The sequence below is a fragment of the Schizophyllum commune genome (assembly GCF_000143185.2).
Source record: "Schizophyllum commune H4-8 unplaced genomic scaffold SCHCOscaffold_3, whole genome shotgun sequence".
In the NCBI taxonomy this organism is placed as follows: Eukaryota; Fungi; Basidiomycota; class Agaricomycetes; order Agaricales; family Schizophyllaceae; genus Schizophyllum; species Schizophyllum commune.
The window spans coordinates 242,422-261,730 of record NW_026089540.1 but is presented as its reverse complement, the minus strand read 5'-3'; the positions used below and the strand labels follow the sequence as shown (position 1 = coordinate 261,730).

The following is a 19,309-nucleotide window of genomic DNA, read 5'->3' as shown; positions in this document are numbered from 1 at the left end:
ATCGTGCATGGAGTTGTAATATCGTGCGTGGACATGTAAACTCGTGCATGGGCTTGTAATCTCGGACCTGACCTTGTAATCTCGTGCATGGAGTTGTAATATCGTGCATGGACATGTAATCTCGTGTATAGACTTGTAATCTCGTGCATGGAGTTGTAATATCGTGCATAGACTTGTAATCTCGGACCTGGCACTGTAAAGTCGGACCTAGCACTGTAATCTCGTGCATAGGTTTGTAATCTTGTGCATGGACATGTAATCTCGGACCTGAACTTGTAATATCGTGCATGGAGTTGTAATATCGTGCATGGACATGTAATCTCGTGTATAGACTTGTAATCTCGGACCTGGCACTGTAAAGTCGGACCTGACCTTGTAATCTCGTGCATGGAGTTGTAATATCGTGCATGGACATGTAATCTCGTGCATAGACTTGTAATCTCGGACCTGGCACTGTAAAGTCGGACCTAGCACTGTAATCTCGGACCCGACCTTGTAATCTCGTGCATGGGCTTGTAATCTCGGACCTGACCTTGTAATCTCGTGCATGGAGTTGTAATATCGTGCATGGACATGTAATCTCGTGCATAGACTTGTAATCTCGGACCTGGCACTGTAAAGTCGGACCTAGCACTGTAATCTCGGACCCGACCTTGTAATCTCGTGCATGGGCTTGTAATCTCGGACCTGACCTTGTAATCTCGTGCATGGAGTTGTAATATCGTGCATGGTCATGTAATCTCGTGCATGGAGTTATAAAGTCGGACCTGGTATTGTAAAGTCGGACTTTGGGGTGTAATCTCGTGCATGAACATGTAATCTCATGCATGGACATGTAATCTCATGCATGGGGTTGTAATCTCGTGCATGGACATGTAAACTCGGACCTGACCTTGTAATATCGTGCATGGGCTTGTAATCTCGTGCATAGACTTGTAATCTCGGACCTGGCACTGTAAAGTCAGACCTAGCACTGTAATCTCGTGCATGGACATGTAATCTCGGACCTGAACGTGTAATCTCGTGCATGGAGTTGTAATATCGTGCATGGACATGTAAACTCGAACCTGATCTTGTAATCTCGTGCATGGAGTTGTAATATCGTGCATAGACTTGTAATCTCGGACCTGGCACTGTAAAGTCGGACCTGACCTTGTAATATCGTGCATGGAGTTGTAATATCGTGCGTGGACATGTAAACTCGTGCATGGGCTTGTAATCTCGGACCTGACCTTGTAATCTCGTGCATGGAGTTGTAATATCGTGCATGGACATGTAATCTCGTGTATAGACTTGTAATCTCGTGCATGGAGTTGTAATATCGTGCATAGACTTGTAATCTCGGACCTGGCACTGTAAAGTCGGACCTAGCACTGTAATCTCGTGCATAGGTTTGTAATCTTGTGCATGGACATGTAATCTCGGACCTGAACTTGTAATATCGTGCATGGAGTTGTAATATCGTGCATGGACATGTAATGTCGTGTATAGACTTGTAATCTCGGACCTGGCACTGTAAAGTCGGACCTGACCTTGTAATCTCGTGCATGGACATGTAATCTCGTGTATAGACTTGTAATCTCGGACCTGGCACTGTAAAGTCGGACCTAGCACTGTAATCTCGTGCATAGGCTTGTAATATCGTGCATGGACATGTAAACTCGGACCTGACCTTGTAATATCGTGCATGGACATGTAATCTCGTGCATGGGCTTTTAATCTCGTGCATGGAGTTATAAAGTCGAACCTGGTATTGTAAAGTCGGACTTTGGGGTGTAATCTCGTGCATGAACATGTAATCTCATGCATGGGGTTGTAAAGTCGGACCTAGCACTGTAATCTCGTGCATACGCCTGTAATCTTGTGCATGGAGCTGTAAACTCCGACCTGACTGAGTAAAGTCGGGCAAGGACATGTAAAGTCGGCCACGACACTGTAATCTTGTGCATGGACATGTAACCTCGGACCTGGCATTGTAATCTCATGCATAGACTTGAAATCCCTGACCTAGCATCGTAAACTGGGGCTCAGAGCAGGGCGGTCTCGTCGATATCCTTGCCGTTCTAACTGACATCAAGGCATGCGTGCAGGACGTTCGAAATAGATTGTTCAGGCGAGCATGCATGAGGGACGAAATCGGGAGGATACTGGTGTGCGCGTTGGAGCAGGATGCTGCCGGAGACTCGTCAAATTGAAAACCGACTGTCTCTTTACATTTGGGCTTCTCAATCTTCAGCTTGACGTACGCCTTTGGATGATTCTTCATTTGTGCTTTCCTAGAGGAATTCTCTGATAATCATCGAAACTAATACACTCTAAAAGGCCAATATATACCGGTGCAAATACGGTCTATTCCTAGTGCATATCAAAATGAGTGCTACCTTTCCTTGTCCTGATACTGCCGATCAAGAGAATTATTTACTGTAAGGTTGTACACGGAAGAGTTTTGACAGTGCCTTTGTGCCCAAGTGAAAGATGTCAGTGACTATCTGTGATGGTATGGCATACTGTATTTTTTGACTGCAAATTCACATCACAGCTCATAGATACTCTTTGTTCGAGTATGGGGTGTGACCCGCATGCCCAGGACACATGGTAATGTTCACAGGTACAGTTACATATAGCATAGATTTGCCTCATGTACAACTCGCGCAGCGGGTGTCATCTCCCCACTTTGCATGGATTGTTCCCATGCTACATGTTACTTACTAGCTCTCTCGTCGAGTCCTTCTAACTTGTACCTTCTATAAATCTTTAATACACAGTGTATATACTGCATCATATTTACCGAGAGTATTATCCTTTTCCTTGGACCCATTGTGTGTTCACACCTCTAAACTGAAGTTAGCGCCCAACTGTCACGAGTCATAGTGGTTCATGAAGTAAGTGACTTATAGGTGCAGGATAGCTTAAATCGAGCCAAAGCTCACGATTTAAGGCTCCAAGCAGGTGATGCTTTGTATTTTCCCGCTACCATTCATGGTAGTGGGTCTTAGGGATGAAGCGCAAAATCGCAAATGCGCCGTCTCGCAAACTTTGGTAACCCCTCACCCCCCGGCACATGATTGGGATCATTTGCGGTCTTGACTCTTCGGCATCAGCTGAATGCATCTTGGTCCTTTTCTAGTATAATCTAATGGAAAGACAGTGCCTCAGGCGCCATTCAGCCCGTGCAGTCATTTGTCATATCCCGCAGGAAATTCATCTTATCATGAGCAACTCCAGTCGCGTTGGGCTTATGTGCCACGGAGACTGTACCCATCTGTAAAGTCGTCCTCCTTCTCTCTCCACTTTGTCACTTTGTTGATAACTCGACTGCGCAACAACCGCATACACTCCGTGGCTTCTCCAAGTGGTTTGATGTGGTAGCATCTCTGTGTATGCACACCAATATCTATGTCTCCTTGCCTATCTTGCGTGGCGGATCACAGTTTGGGACCATGTCTACTATTGGCGAGCGATTGAAGTCCGAGAGCGGGTGCGTGAAGAACGTGTGTGGGATGCTCGGGGATGTGAGTAGTTTCTGCCTCGCGAGACGGTCGGCGGGCCACTGAACAATGTCATAACGCGCTCGTGCGGCGGGCGAAGGTGTGAGTGTGCACTGGGGCTAGCCAAGTGCAACACAATGCCTTGACCATGGGCCTAGGTGGCGGACGATGCCTTGTAGTCTGGACGTACATGGCCATCAGCGGCATGTATAAGAGCTTACAGTCTGGGAAAGGAGCGACACTAGCCCTGCTGATGATATCGGTACACTAAACAGGTCATCAGTTACGAGAGAGCTGGCAAGGCACACAAATTGCTTAGACCGAAGCTGCCTGAGTCCAAAATTAAGCAGTAGGGTACACATTATGTGGCAGCAGGCCTTGCCGTGAAACGGCCATTCAGAGTTATTACAACTTCAGTTCTTGTTGTTGTTGAACATTTGGCCTGCCACGACATGTCACGTGTGGGGATCCTGCCTGGAGACCCTTTACTAGTACTCTCAAGTCACGCTCGTACTAGTAGGATTTTCTTTTGCTTGTATCTCATGTACATTGTATATTAGATCAGATACCTCGTCGGCCTGCTGCTTTGGGAATAACCATCATACTTACTCTTACCATCATCTGCAGCTCGAACTAGCCTCCTCGAAGAGAGGCTTTGAGCAGCAGGCACCGGAAGGGTCGCCTCCCGCCTCATCGTAGACTATCACTCCGACGCGGGCACTCTCTTAATCGATCTCACGTGCGCGCGTCGTTACACGAGCACCGCACGCTACCCGAGCGCTCCCGTGCCTGACTGTCGCCAACGGGCGACCACTTCGCGCTCACTCCTACCCACTCGATCGGTGAGATCCCCACTCGCGGGCCCAGAGCTCCCGCAGCATCGGCCTTCTCATAAGTGAAAACCTTCAAAGTCTTCCCCTCGGGATCGACCTCAGTTTTGCTGTCCTTCCAAGAAGCAGAAGATGAAGAACACCACTTGTGCCACCTTTGTGGCGAAGATGAAGTGAAGCAGCAAGATAGGAAGGCCGGCAACTTGAAGGTAAAGGAAGTGCGCAAAGGGCTGCATATCACAGGGGCGGAGCAGAATGAGGATGCGCGGTCTACATTGGTATGCAACTGTGATTCCTTCGAAAGTTCAAGGTCCATTACATTAGGTCTTGCTTCCGAAAGCAGGGCTCCTGGATAAGTTAATTATCGTGCCAATGGTACTGATCTTCAGTAGTAATTGAAGTGTATTGTACTATTGTACCATTTCGTTCAATTAGTCTGTCGCACGTCACAAGGGGGGGGATGACTTGAACCAAATGTCACACATGTCCTCCCCCGAAGGCTCGACTGACCAAAATGACGATCGGCTGTCACCGTGGGTGGGCAGCGTTTCTGGGGGGGGGGAAGGGTAAGCCACCTCCACTTCGCCTTCAGAGGGGCTTTCTAAATGTTGTTTTGCACTTTGTCACTTGGTCGCCACTATAGCTGACCAAGTGCACGGTTGGTCCTAAATGTCACTTGTCACACCTGGTGACCAATTGAACGAACTGGTACAGTATAGGTACAGTGAAGCTTGTTCACATGAAAGTCTTGATATCAACAGATAGTAGTGACAGCTAAATGCCACTCCAAGTAATACTGCAGAAGTAGAGTGACCACTTCAAGGATTCTCAGATACCTATGAGATATAGCCCCATTATACTAACGTGCATAAACGTGTGTCGCGCGACCGCAGCATGTCCACTCACTAGACGCGCCACTCGCACGAAGCAAACCTGAGAAAGTTATGCCAAGATCACAAAAGACAAGTCTAAGACTGTGGGATACATATCGCCTGCCACAGTTTTCCTAGGAACGAGGGTTTGGATGTGAGAAGAGCGTGATATGAAATACGTGAGTGCGGTAGAACAAGGGCTGACGCTGGCGGATCTGCTGGCCATCGGGCCGTTGGCACCCAGGATATTTGGTCGAGTTGATGGTTGTCAAAGCGCCTCGCCTGCTTCCCTAGCGCTGAGGCCGACGTCGGCGAGCAAGGTGCCATGGTTTGACTATCTAGTACAATACTTAAGCGGGGGATCCACGATACAGTTGAAGCTCTCATAATGGATTAGGTATGAGCCTGGCCGAAATTATCCATCATGAGCAAATATTCATTCCAGCGATGTCACCTGACGTGTGGCGCACAAACGTGACAATGGCGCAATCAGGGCCACGTTTGCCCTTCTGCCATTCATGTATGGCATTGTTGCATTATTTGCATATTATATGTACAGCCAGATGCACAATTTCTATTGCTTTGTCGTCTGAAATTGTTGAGATTGAATTTATCCTAGGTGGCACCCCCTGTATATCAGTGAATGGTTACCTCTCACTGGCAGCCTATCCAGTATCCATTATTCACACTTTGCCGTTTTTTCTGCATAAGAAGTGGGGGGTCTCTCATTTTCGCCCAGGTTATACCCAGAATGAGATCTCTTCACTGCGAGAATATCCATTAAGAGAATTTTGACTGTAGCGCACGCAGCGCCTTCGGCGCGCCAGTGGTGCCATGGCTTGATGGCCCGCGTCGTATGCCACCGCCGCTTGGAAGGCAGCGCAGGACTTCAAGCGCCACTCTTTGGCCACAAAGTACTATGCACATCGTCTACATGGAGTGCACATCAGGGAATGCCCCCACGGTATCGTGACGTCTTCAAAACTATGTGACACTGTCGTAGTACTTGCGCGTGCGCATTGCCCCGGTAGGCCCGGATAGTTATTCATAGCTGCGAGGCGGAGCTGTATAGCACCTTGTAGTCAGCTGTAGGAGTCCACACTGTTTCTCACGTCGTAGTTGACTGCTTCAATATACAGTGCTCGATAGATGTTTCTTCAGCAGCGAGAACTATCAGAGCACTTTTGAACCATATCACTCGAGAAGTTGAGTTGGAGCTGAGTAAATTTCATTGTCTCGAGGGACGCCTACAGCTAACATGAAGTACGCTACACGAAGTACGCTACCGTCATCGAGGCTACACGTCGACATAGTTTACCACAGCCTTCTACCCATTTGCTGACTCCTCCCGATCTCTCACCTCACCCATCTCATCAGGATTGAAGCTGGACAGGGAGCGGGGAGGAGGAGGAGGAGGAGGTGGAGGAGGTGGTGGTGGTGAGGGGTAAGCTGTATAACGATGTACGTGGAAATTCGTTCATGGGCCGCTAACGGCGAGCTGCCGCGCCGCATGGTGCATGAAGCCTTAACCTGGATGGGGAAGGGAACGGGGACGTCATATCACGACGTACTGTCCCCATGTAGTGCGACGTTTGCGCCACGGCGTTGTGCGAGGGAGCGAGGTGACAGATGAAGGTAGAGACGTGAGCTTGTGAGCACCGACTGGATGGAAATTCGCCCCCGTCATTTCGAACATCCGCCGGCAAATCCCGCGAGGTCACGTTGCTCCGATCCAGTCCGCCGAAATTGCGCGTCGCGTCTTGCTTCCATCGCCCAAGGTCCTCGCTAATCCTGTCGCTGATGTAGGCGTCCCTCCCGGGCATCCCATCTGTGTATACAACCTCAACAGAAGTCAGTATCTGCGCAGGTGACTCGACACGCATGTCCTCGCGCTGGCGCTCACTGTACTCGCTTGCGGACGCGTGTTGGAGTCAGCGGCCGTGTCATTCGAGCGTCCGGTGTGTGGGTGGCTACCTCACCATAGCATTCAGCTAACATGACTCCTCCCAGACTTAGGACGGTGTCAGTGCTCGTGCTGACCGCCTCAAAATCAGCGCAGTCATCGGCAGTAGAGGTGAGTATCACAATACGCGTTGATCACGACGGCTGACATGAACCTCTAGACCCAGCCCTTCACCCCTCCGGAGACCTTTCTTGAGAGTGCGCTTCATACACCGCGTGTTCCTTGCCTTTGCCAACTCGCGTCCCTCGCACGGTTCGGAGATTGGGTTCGCCGGCCCGCCTCGTAGCTAGGTCACTCCCAGTCAAGGCCTTGGCGAAGTCCATGGTCAGGAATTAACAATGGGGATTATGGCGGTAGTGAAACGGTTAATGGCATGCGCTGGATAAGGGAAGTGACGTCGTGCTGAAGCGCGAGTGGGGGGCGGGGCAACCCAAAAGCGTAGTCAACTTGATGTAGTAGTGTAGTCGTTGTTGAAATCCGATTCTTGTTTGTTTCCTGATCATTTTTGCGTCCCATCGAACGTGTAGATGCTATGAATTATCCAGATAGTCGTGTAAATCGGCTGAGCTACGAGATAGCTTGCCAGAACAGGTCTACTACTGTACCGGTATGTATGGAGGCAACCAGTAGGGGGTGCGTTACGCTAACAACCCCCCGCTAGTAGGCAACCGACCCCCACGTTAGGCGTTACGGTTAGTTGAATAGGCAACCACTCAAGGTAGATTTAGAGCTTGCTAGGCGGAAATTGGACGTACAGCAGCAGGAAGGCTCCGATGCAACAGTTACGACAGAAAAGCCTATTTCGGAGCGAAAAAGACCGTCTGGGTCGCGCCGAAAAATATTCGAATTTTCGTCGAGTTTGCGCGATGGCAACCCCCCCCCCCCGTTATGTGTTACTTTCTTATAGATAGCCAACTTTTTGGGCCCGCGTTACGCGTTACGGTTGCCTGCATACATACCGGTACAGTATGCAATACTATGGTGCACTATCCGAGCCTACGAGCAGCAAGCAGGATGCTATTTACACAAGGGTAATGGGGACTGTTTGATTTGGCTATGTTAACTATCCGAGCGGCCGTAGCCCGCCATAGACATGTCAGCATTTCCTGATGAAGTTTCTTGTAACAGGGGGTGCAATTTTCCTGATGAGCAGAGGATGGATTATGGGGTCGACACAGCTCCTGTAGAGAACAAGAGCAAGGTGCACCGGAAAATCGCCAAATTAATCACCTTGCTTGCAAGGTCTTATGGAGGGGTCTTATTGTCTGATCGGATTCTATTTTGCACACAAGACCAAACACACGAATATAGCTAGATCGAGATCCCTCCGATCACTTTCCATTCTTGTACTCCTCAACCACGGGCTGACGCCCTCACTTTATCGTCTGCTCAATGCTCCTCTGCTCTATTATCTTACATGTCCGTGATACACGGAGATACAGGCCCACATTGAATACACGCACTCGTTTAGAATTACAGCGGCTAAGCGACGCTGCCTGATTCAGAGCAACAGGCGACCGGCGCCTGGTATAAGTGCCAGTCCTCATAGCTCACATATACACTCAGACAGCTGCTTGATTCACGAGTGCTCGATTTGGTCACACACACTAGGCTACAGAAAATTGCGGCGGAGGCAGACATCGACGTTCAAGCCAACTTGCCACGGACGGACCCACAAGATTACACAAACCTCCCCTACGACGCTGCCGCCAAGGCAGCCTGGCGGTCTCTGCGTCATTTCTGGCTCTTTGTCTCCACGCCGGCCCTCGAATTGAATATCGAGCATGTCCTCACAGCGCACCGTGTCTGGGACGTCCCTGTTCAGGTCGACCTTCGGGTCCCGGAAGCGTATCAACAGCCCCACTCTCTCTGAGTCTGTCATTTGCCATGTGTCTTCGACTTCTCACATTTGCGTGCATACTGTCCAGAGTAAGCAGTGCTCCTCGCCCAGAGTCATGTCCTTCAGAGTCTCCTCCCGCTCCTCGACTTCTTTGTCTAATTGGGTGGGCAGCGGCATGCGCAGCACCATCTCCTCGCTTACCCACCGCGCAGTGTCTACGCCGACGAAGAAGACCCTCTTCAAGCCGCGAAAGCGCTACGTAGCAGACCAGAACAGTGTCCTTTCGACGTCGCGGCCGGCGAGGTGGTCAATAAGCTGCCCCAGTGGCTTGAGGCTCATCATGTAGCATTCTGCGGACATGTTTCGTGCGCTGGATACCGTCACCTTCCCCCTCCATCAACCTAGGCAAGCGGGTGAGGTGGTTCCGCTCGGCGACGTTACTCGAGACTGCCGAGACCACAGGTTGTCCCCTGCTTTCATCATACACGCTGGAGCCCGGCCAATTGGCTCCCTTCACTATCGTTTTTCCGGACACTCATGGTCTCCGCGGTCACTCCAGGCTTCCCCCGGCTCCAGCTGAGGCAATAGCTCTCCGGGTCTCGCGCCGCTCCTACGCGCAGACCCCAAAGCCTCATCGCTGCCGATGCGCCTGGCGACGTCGGCTCCCTTGTTGCACTCGCGCACATAATGCGCAGTTCCGGCATGTACTCGCCAGATACTGTAACTCTCACCCGGACAATTTCTATGCGAGTCGCTTTTCGTACCTTCCCACACTGATCAGCAGTTCGATACTCAAGTACGACTTAGACACAATCAGACTACTGTATTACTCTCGTGTTCTTGGCAAGCAAGGTTTCCAGGAGGCGAAGCCGACGCTTCTCTAGTCAAACAAGGCAAGTGATAAACCCCCCCCCCTCCCCCCCCCGACTCGTCGCCCTATTATAGATGCTCCACGGTCCCACGGTCCCACGGTCCCACGGTCCCACGATCCCACGATCCCACGATCCCACGGTCCCACGGTCCCACGGTTCCACGGTCCCACGATCCCACGATCCCACGATCCCACGGTCCCACGGTCCCACGGTCGATTGGTCCCAGGCCTCCTACCACCATCATCGAAATGCGAAAAACGCAAAGGCGTCGTTCGAGCACCGGCGCGAGCACTCAGAGGCGCTAGTACAAGCAGCCTGGTGCTCGCCCAGCCACAGGCATGGCTCAGCAGCGTCGCAAATGCGCGATCGAGCGTCGAGGGCAGAGACAACACTCAGAGAGTGCGCCGGCCCCACGCAGCGGGTACCTGTGACTGCCCTGCCCTCGGCGGCTCGCTGCGACACGAACGCTCGTAAGCGCTCAGTCCCAGCTCATCACCCCCAAAAAAGCCGGGCGAAGGGGCGGGGGGAATGGGCACATCGCTCGCCTCCCCCTATTGACGCCCCAGGGGCGCTCCCCACTCGCGCTCGGCGTCCCCAACCTGCGGCGCTCACTACCCCCCTGCTTCTCCTGTAGCCGTCGCCCGCACCTGTGCCCGAGTACTGCTCATGTATCCCCATTAACAATATACATATGCGTGCCCAAACCGCCACCCGCGATGGAGATAATAGTGAGAATGTGGAGGACGGCTTCCTCGGCTGCTCCCACAGCCTGCCTGCTGCGTCCATGACCTCCACGGCTCGCTGGATCACCCGGCCGTCAGTGCGCTGCCCCGCCCGGGCCATAACTCACGTCGCCCGGGCCCGCCTTGCGTGCCCCACTCCCCTGCTCCCACGCTACACACTCGAACACCGGAACGCCCCTCCGGCGACACGAACGTCTCCGCTCTGCGTTGGCTGTCTCTCCCATCCAACTCACCCTATGCAATCTGGCACCCGACGTAACACTGCGACATCTCCGGTCCTGCACAGCGCGGTGTTCAGATCGCTGTGACTGCCTGCCGACCGCGGGCAATCCCCGCGCGCAGACGCTGGATGGGCCACGCACTGCGGCAGACAGAAGTGCGTGTGCGACTGAAAACAGGGGCATAAAGACGAAAGGCAACCTGCATACCGCTCCCCCATGCGGAGGATACTAGGTCTTTCCTAAAAATCAATGTGCATTCTTCCATTCACCGAGACTGGTATACTACCCATCCGCTACCGACGACTCATCCTTGCCCTGCGCTTTTACAAGCATCTCCTGCTGGACAACACGGGATCTATCGCTGCCCATGCCTTCCAGGACCGCTGTACATGACGGGAAAGGCTGGCTGGCTGGGGGATATCGCTTACGCGCTCGCCCGGCTCAGGTGCCCCGTCCGCGTTGATTTTGTCCGCATTATGACGGGATCCGACGTTGACGAGGTCATCCAGCAAGTCAAGGACTCCTTCCGCATCCACGTCCGTGCACTGCTGTCCCAAAGAAGATGGTTGACTTCGTTGCGTGCACGCGAGAGCATGGAGGCGAACGGACTCAAACCGCGCAACCCGATCCAGTACCGCGCCTACCTCGACATTGCGATGCCACACCACCTCAAGGCGCTCACCCTCATTCTCACTGGGGAACACCCACTTCTAGACGTGCGGGGTGGATGGTCACAGCGCGGTGTGGAGATCGCGCCTGAGTGGCGCCGCTGTCGTTTTTGTGAGGGAGGCATTGAGGACGGCGTGCACGCGCTCTTCATATGCAATTCCCGTGCAGAGCTGGCGTTGCTGCGCACGCGCTTCTGGGAGGACGTCGCCGACATCGACCCCTCCATTCGTGGGTGCTCTCATGATCCAGCTGCTTGGATTCACGCCCTTTGCGCGCACCCGGCGACGTGCGCTATGCTCGGCAAGTTCGCATTCGATGTCTTACAGCTCTTCGGGATGCATCGCGCTTTCTCGCCGCCCACACACGTGTGGGTGGCTGCTTCGGATGGAATAGGTAACCAGGACGGTGGATTGTAACTCACAGCGTGCGGGAGCGACCAGGAGGCAGCCGGACTCTTGTTGGGCTCGCTACAATGGTAATTCTGTGTGTTGTATGGCTTTGTAGCACGTACGATAGTATGGGCGGTATACTGTAAAAAAAAAAATCTCGAAGGCGAATTAGCAACACAAATCTCCGAATTCGATGTAAAACGACACACGAAGGTGAGTTCAGTCAATCGACGCTTCTGATCGAGAAGCTTCCTGCAGTCGAGTGCTGTATAACAGGCTTGATTTGTGTCTGGGGATAGCTTAGCGGTGGCCGGTCGAAGGGGCATGTGGTCCGCAGGGCACGGACAGCTCCAGGATCTTGATTTCTCACGAGGGCGGCACCCTACCGGCGCAGGGGGCACCTACACGCTCACTCAGCGAGCTGCAGGGCTGACCTAGGGGTGCACACCATACCCTACTTGATAGGGACGAGTGCGCGAGGGACGGTAAGCCGAGGCTCGTCACAGTGCTGGTCACGGGGGCCCCCTCGAACTGAGAAGCCTCAATCATGTTTGGCGCCATTCCTAGAGAGCGCCCTCACCTCTTAGCTGCTGCGATGTCTTTTAAAGCTTAGATAGTGTTGACTTAACCGGTATACAATGACCTACAGCAACAAGGTAAGTCCAGCACGGCCGAAGCTCAACTTGTCACGTGGATTGCACGTGGCGGTGCGCGGGACTTCCTGCTGGTCCCTCCCGGCAGCGACTGACTGCCTGCCTACCGCGGCGACGAGGACTAGTAGAGTGCGAAGGCTTTTTTCAGTGTAAGTCCCGATCACAGGCGTCGACTTAGGTCTCGACTGACCGAGCTCGTCGGTTCGATGCGTCGATTTCGACGAAATCTGGAGACCTGCGTCGTTAAGTCATTCCGAGGTTTTTTTACAGTATACCGCCCATACGATAGCACTGTACGTTGTAGTACGGGCACCCCGTATGTTCCTTAAGGGACCGCAGTCCAGTTTTCTCACTCGTCAATTGGCTCGTGGTGAGCAATGGTGTGCTTGTTAGCGCTGGTTCGGTGGCAAGCCATCGAACAATTGCCAACAAATGGCCAAAAGTAGACCATCAGTCTTGTATCTTACTGATGTACCTGCTTCGCGTGGCGTCGTGTTTACGGTTTGCACTGACCACGGCGGCCTATATCCTACTGACAGCGCGCCTCCGCATGCAGCGCTTCTCAAATCTTGTGCACACTCCCCTTGCTAACTACATTACAATGAAACGGTGTTGATTCCGCTCACATTGTCCTGAGGGCACGATGCGCTCGTCCTACTTGTTCAGTAGCATGTGTGATCTTGTAATCAAGTATTTATAGTATCCCTAGTCCTTGAGGCGCCCAAATCTACCCATACCGCCTGTGCATACCGCGTTGCATGCATAGCGAAGGCTGGTTGCATGCGAAGAATCAACATACACGCCATTACCACGTGCAACACGTGAGCGCACGCGACCCCCCTCCGGGACCTCGGACCTGGGGCCGAACCGCAACCGTTGGTTTCGGTTTCAACTTTCAACGTCCCTATTGAGGAGCTTTGACTTACCTGCATCTCGGCACGCATGCTCTCAAACTCCTCCTTGAAGCGCTCCTCAATGAGCTCCGTCATCTTCGTTCCATGGGGTAGGTCGCTCTCGTCGATGTCTGGATTGAGGTAGAATACAAAGTCCCGAGTTAAAGGCGTGCCAACAACGTTGATGTACTTTCGTAGTATGTTCGCTGGGGCGAAACATGCGAGACTCCGTGAAGCTTACCTGGTCGTCTACAGCAAGCCAGCGCAGCAACCTATCGCGCATAACATTCCTACATATGGCAGGTTGTTGCGCGAATGGACAGCGCCGTCCTTCATCTGGTAAGGCTTGTCGTAGTCCGTGAGTGTTGGTGTGCTTCTACACGCGCAAGCACATCTGTATTTACGACCTGCCGCCTCCGGATAGCCTGGACTTGCGGTTTGCCTCTAGTATGCCCTCAACAGCATAGGTTGGAACAAGGATTTTGATTATACGTCTGCGATCTGTGTGTATGCTTATACATCTATCATCTGAGGACAAGCCTTTCTTCCAGAGAACTGCTAACGCTCGGGTTCCGAAGTGCGACTTGACGGCACGTGCACGCACATGACGCGGACCGGTCTGCGATCAGCGACTCGCGTGGCCAGATCTACGTCGCCGATTGACGGATCGCCCACCTCTTGAATTCATCGCCTTAGGATATGCATATACCTGCAAATCAAGATGTGGGTCATCATTCCATGCTTACCGATGCATTAGAGTAGGTTTGCTCCATAATTTATTACAATCCATTAAGATCTTTTCATAAGTTCTTTGGCTCGGTGCATAAAGTATTCTTCATCCTAGTAATGTCTTTCGGTGATAAGATGTGCTCGGAGGCGTCGGACAGGGTCTAGCGCGCCTGCGCTCGCCCAAGATCCCCACTCCAACTACGCATCTCCATAATTTTCTTCAACTTTCTCAATCACCGTTCATATTTTCATCGAAAAGATACAGCAAGCGAAAGATTAATAGAGACGAAAGCGCTGTTGGAGCGTGAGTGATCTGTGCTTCTGTGGAGCAACACGTGGGGCTATCCCCCAGCACATCTCAGGGCCTCTGACGACGTTCTGCTACCTAGGACGCTCGGTAATGCAAGGGACTTGTATGAAGCACACATGCCGATAGAAATAAACCTGGCCTTCGAGGGAGAAAGGTCTCCACTCGCCTAGTTACGCGAGCTTGAAAGCGCTCCACAGAAGCTGAAATCACGCGCGCTCCACCAGCGCTTTTGTCTCTAACGATCTTTCGCTTGCTGTAATGTTGTCTACGGACTAGACCGTACATAAATTACTGAGCAAACCTACTCTATTTGCATGATCATCCCAATGTCCAACAACTTTAAGTATAGCATGGCAGCACGGCCTGCTTATCATAAAGTTGCTCTCAAGGTCACCTTCAGGCTAAACACGACATCCACAAGTCGATCTCCTGTGCCAGAAGGTGGATGAGCCAAAAGGGGAGACGATGGCGGAACAAAGTCGAACACGGTGGCGTTTGTTCGGCATTTGCCGAACTTCTCCGGCAGACTCTTCCTGCCGTCCAGCTGCCGTTGGCGAGGAGCCCGGTTACATAAATTTCACCTTCATATCCACCACAGTGTACGAGCACATGTTCTAGGTATATTTAACAGTGCTTGGGATTTGATTATAAGCAAATGTGCTACTTGAAACGCGGCTGCGCCACCGCGAATATATTTTGTACGGAATCATGCGGGGTGTTTCTCCCATGTAGAACCAGGGCCGTTACCTCCCTGCATAGCCGCGGTCGTACCGAATGGAACCGCAACTCTCCGCGGGAGTTGCCAAAAATTCTCTACCTGTAAGCAACGGCGTTACTTCAGAGTAGAGCTCCTCGAGCCGCTCGGATCCGACCGCCATGGAGCACATGCACGGCGTGCACAGAAAGTCGCTAGGTCCCTCTCTTGACCACCACCATGAGCGTCACCTGCCTCTCCTCCCATCTTGCACGACTTTGCTCCCCGCTACCGTCCCGGACTCGGACAGAGCCCCCTATATGACGCTCACCATCTACCCTCATTCACGATCGACGCTGCACATCAAGACTCGACCTACGACTCCGGGGACGACGTCTGTACCCTGGCGACGACGGTGACGCGCGTCGCCTCTAGTGAGGTGCATTCATGCGGATTACACCAGCGGTATCGCAGAACGAGCGAGGCATCTCGACAAAGGACGGAGGCCATAGCGACGCAGAGGCAGAGGCAGAGGGTGGATTGAGGGAACGGAAGATGTCGTTGAGGAGCCAGGGTTCCGCAGATGGCCCCGCGTGGCGTCAGTCTAGGACCTTGTCTAGTAGATGTATATATTACCAATACTGTTATAAGTTATACATCTCTCATGTCTACTACGTTGTCATCAGTGATGAGTGCTGGCGGAGAATTGAGCAGGACGCTGCGCGCGGCGACGGCGACGGCAACGACGACGAAGGAATGGCAAACGGACCATCACCCGCCCGCAGCGCATGCCCCCGATGGGCACATGTGTACACTCTCCTGTGAAGTGACCCGTTTCTGCAGGATACAACAATTTCTTTTGGCAATTACATGGTAATCTCGTCGATGCTACGTGACACAACCGCCCCCGGGTAGTACTGTGTAGAAGCAGGCCGGTTCGCAGTGTACTGTACCGGTATGTATGAAGGCAACCGGTAGGGGGTGCGTTACGCTAACAACCCTCCGCTAGTAGGCAACCGACCCCCACGTTAGGCGTTACGGTTAGTTGAATAGGCAACCACTCAAGGTAGATTTAGAGCTTGCTAGGCGGAAATTGGACGTACAGCAGCAGGAAGGCTCCGATGCAACAGTTACGACAGAAAAGCCTATTTCGGAGCGAAAAAGACCGTCTGGGTCGCGCCGAAAAATATTCGAATTTTCGGCGAGTTTGCGCGATGGCAACCCCCCCCCCCCCCGTTATGTGCTACTTTCTTATAGATAGCCAACTTTTTGGGCCCGCGTTACGCGTTACGGTTGCCTCCATACATACCGGTACAGTAGTACGGATGGTGCTCCATATCCGCCTTCCGGCAACACTAGTCCCACGGTCGCTTGGTCCCACGGTCCCACGGTCCCACGGTCCCACGGTCCCACGGTCGCTTGGTCCCACGGTTGGTCCCATGCATCACCACGGGCAGGTCCACTTATATCGACCGGCATAAGCTTGGGCGTAAGTTTTCATGTTGAATATCTACGAAGAGCTTAAAATAAACAATTTTCGTTGTCAAGAGAAAATTTTGTGTTGGTCGCCAACGAGCAAAGTCCGTCAGAAATTTTCAGAGTACAGTATTCTAATGAGAAACCCAAACGTAGAAACCTTACTGTACCTACCTGTATGGAGGCAACCGGCCGGCGACCGTGACATGCGCAACAGAGGCAACCAGGCGTTCGAGAACCGTGACCGAGGCGAAAATATTGATTTTTCGACGATTTTTGGCGCCAAAATTGCCATATTTGGCAGGTCCTGAGTCCAAAAAGCCGTTCGTGACCCGTGACCCTTGCAACGCAACCGGAGGCCCCCCGGCATCTCACCAAAATGTCCGATCCTGAATTCGGGATTTTGGGTCGTTTCCGTCGCATGGATTTTGGCCGATTTTGAGGGGTTCCCGGCGCACTAAGATCGGACCTTCGCTCAAGGCTCACTTTCCGTCGCGCTATGGATCGAACCTCGGCGGCGACGACCCTCCTTGACCACCAGTTATGAGGCTCTGTCGGCGCCCTTAGGGGTATTTGGCCCGTTGTGGTGGCTCAACGGGGGTCTAAGCTGGCAAAATTCCGACGCGACCCCCGGATCCGGCGCACAATGGATCGAACGTGGGCGATGACAAGGCCCGAACGTCGCATTTTGGATCGAACCTACCTTGCAGTTTTGCCCGAATCCGGCGCACTGGGACCAAACGTCGGCGCATTTTGGGCCAGCAATCCGTCGCATTAAGATCGGACATTTTGGTGAGATGCCGGAGGGCCTAACCGGGCCTCCGTGACTGTGACGGTTGCTTCCATACAGGTAAGTACAGTACATTGATCTCAGTCCGTGACTGATACATTACGTGAGTATGAATCGCGACAATCAGATTGTGACCAAGACAAAATTGCCCTTGGCTCGCACCACCATCTCCACCATGCCACGAACGAAACGAACTGCAAAAATCTCTGACGGCGGCAAGGCCCCCCGAAGTACGTGCCCCACGGCGCCTGCAGAACAACCTCGTGCTGAAGCGGGCACCAGAATCACTCGGACAGGTACGCTCGAAAGCATCGCGCCCGAGCAGACAGTGTTGCCACGGCCCATACCCTGACCGCCGGCAAGACGGCGACAGCGATACACGCGCGACGGTCGAGAAGCAGCAGGAAACGCACGACGGTTTTGACCCAACGGCCGTCTACGTCCGACGCACTACCCTCACAGCGATCAAAAAGCCCCAGGGCCCTACATCCTTGGCGCCGTTAGCGGACGTCAGCGTGCACGCCTCCCAATCGAGCTCGGCTGCTGCCCAGCTGATCGAAACCACCGAAGACGAGAAGAAGATGATGACTGATCGATGGGAGTCAGGTGTGTCTCGCTGCACACTGCCAGTCAGCCATCATCTGATTGGACTGGTCTGCCAACGACAGCCGTGGCAGATGTACACAAGCAGCTCGACCGCAAGCCTGCCGTCCCCGCAGTAAAGTCCAAAGACAACGTCTGTCTCCACTCGGATTGTACCGCGGCTGGTACGTGCACATCCAGCTTCCCACGAGGCAGCCGTTCGCAGACAGCTAATACTGCCTCGTTCCAGGTCCCGCCTAAGGTTGAATATCTCGAGTGTACCCCTGTGCTCCTCATCAATCTTGAGAGCATCAATCTCGTGCGGCTCAAGTAGTGTACAAATGTTGTTGATGTTAGAATGATGATATCTATGTTCGAGCGTGCGCCACAACCACTCCAAATGAGAGTGGTCAACTCCATGCAATCAGCGCTCGAGATGCGCCCACTGCATTTGTGCTGTGACATCGCTTCTGGGGAGTGATGCGCGCGAAGAGCTGGGTAGCGCTGTGCGCGGACAGAGCTGGTCTGAAGCAACTGAGTGAGTGAGTGAGTGAGTGAGTGAGTGGATACCAATTCAACACTGGCACACGCACCTGAGCAGTCATTGCAATGTCCTATCTATGGATGTCTATCCTGGACAAAACCCACTATACCGCTACTGAACGAGTGATTTTGCGTTCAAATACTGGTGTGATCATTGTGATTTGCGCGAGATTGAGTGATTTTCTGTCTCAAATCACGCATCAGCAATTCACTAGGCACTCGCCAGGTGCGTTGTTGAGCATGCTGGGAAGCGCACCACTCAGCTTACCTGATTATAAGAGAGAGCTTAGCTAGAGGCTATGCGCAGAGTAGGTGAAGACCTGTTATTACAGGGGAAGAAGAGCCTCCTTATATATGTACAGAGAGGCGACGATGTAATACGTAGTAATATACAATGAGTCAAAAGGACTGCAGACGCTGAGTGAAGCGTACATGTGACAAGTCCAACATATATGTCCATATGTGTCCATCTGAGTCATACGATACTCGCGTGTCAGTGCATGTGATGCGCACGTGACATGTCGTGACTAGGCCGAATGTTCAACATGCGTGAGCATCAAAATCACGCAGAAACTAGTGATCATTAGCTGCGTGATTTGATCACTAGAAGTCAGCCACCCAAAGCCATGGACTCCTTCCACTTCCACTATTTTTCAGCAAACTCATTGTAGACACACAGATTGGCCGTCGCTAGTACTGTAAAGAACATTCAAGATCTGGCTGGATGCGATATCATCCGTCTACGCACCTCG

At 52.6% G+C, this 19,309-nt stretch overlaps 4 protein-coding genes across 4 annotated transcripts; 3 read left to right on the top strand and 1 right to left on the bottom strand.

Moving 5' to 3' along the window:
• Window positions 1-821: 821 nt before the first annotated feature.
• Window positions 822-1,824, bottom strand: SCHCODRAFT_02491710 (uncharacterized protein; the record flags this gene model as incomplete). The annotated part of the gene is made up of 2 exons (XM_003033555.1): window positions 822-1,120; window positions 1,428-1,824. Coding segments are annotated over 2 exons (696 nt in total), but the record flags the coding sequence as incomplete, so codon positions are not given.
• An 8,125-nt stretch (window positions 1,825-9,949) lies between these two features.
• SCHCODRAFT_02491081 (uncharacterized protein) lies at window positions 9,950-10,339 on the top strand (the record flags this gene model as incomplete). Its single annotated transcript, XM_050342943.1, has 1 exon — window positions 9,950-10,339. A coding segment is annotated over one exon (390 nt), but the record flags the coding sequence as incomplete, so codon positions are not given.
• Window positions 10,340-11,218: 879 nt separating this feature from the next.
• Window positions 11,219-11,914, top strand: SCHCODRAFT_02491702 (uncharacterized protein; the record flags this gene model as incomplete). Its single annotated transcript, XM_003034122.2, has 1 exon — window positions 11,219-11,914. One exon carries the CDS (start codon window positions 11,219-11,221, stop codon window positions 11,912-11,914), a length of 696 nt encoding a protein of 231 aa, XP_003034168.1.
• A 5,693-nt stretch (window positions 11,915-17,607) lies between these two features.
• On the top strand, window positions 17,608-18,829 carry SCHCODRAFT_02491515 (uncharacterized protein; the record flags this gene model as incomplete). Its single annotated transcript, XM_003034121.1, has 5 exons — window positions 17,608-17,662; window positions 17,796-18,038; window positions 18,110-18,199; window positions 18,493-18,556; window positions 18,784-18,829. 5 exons carry the CDS (start codon window positions 17,608-17,610, stop codon window positions 18,827-18,829), a joined length of 498 nt encoding a protein of 165 aa, XP_003034167.1.
• Between the last annotated feature and the right edge of the window lie 480 nt (window positions 18,830-19,309).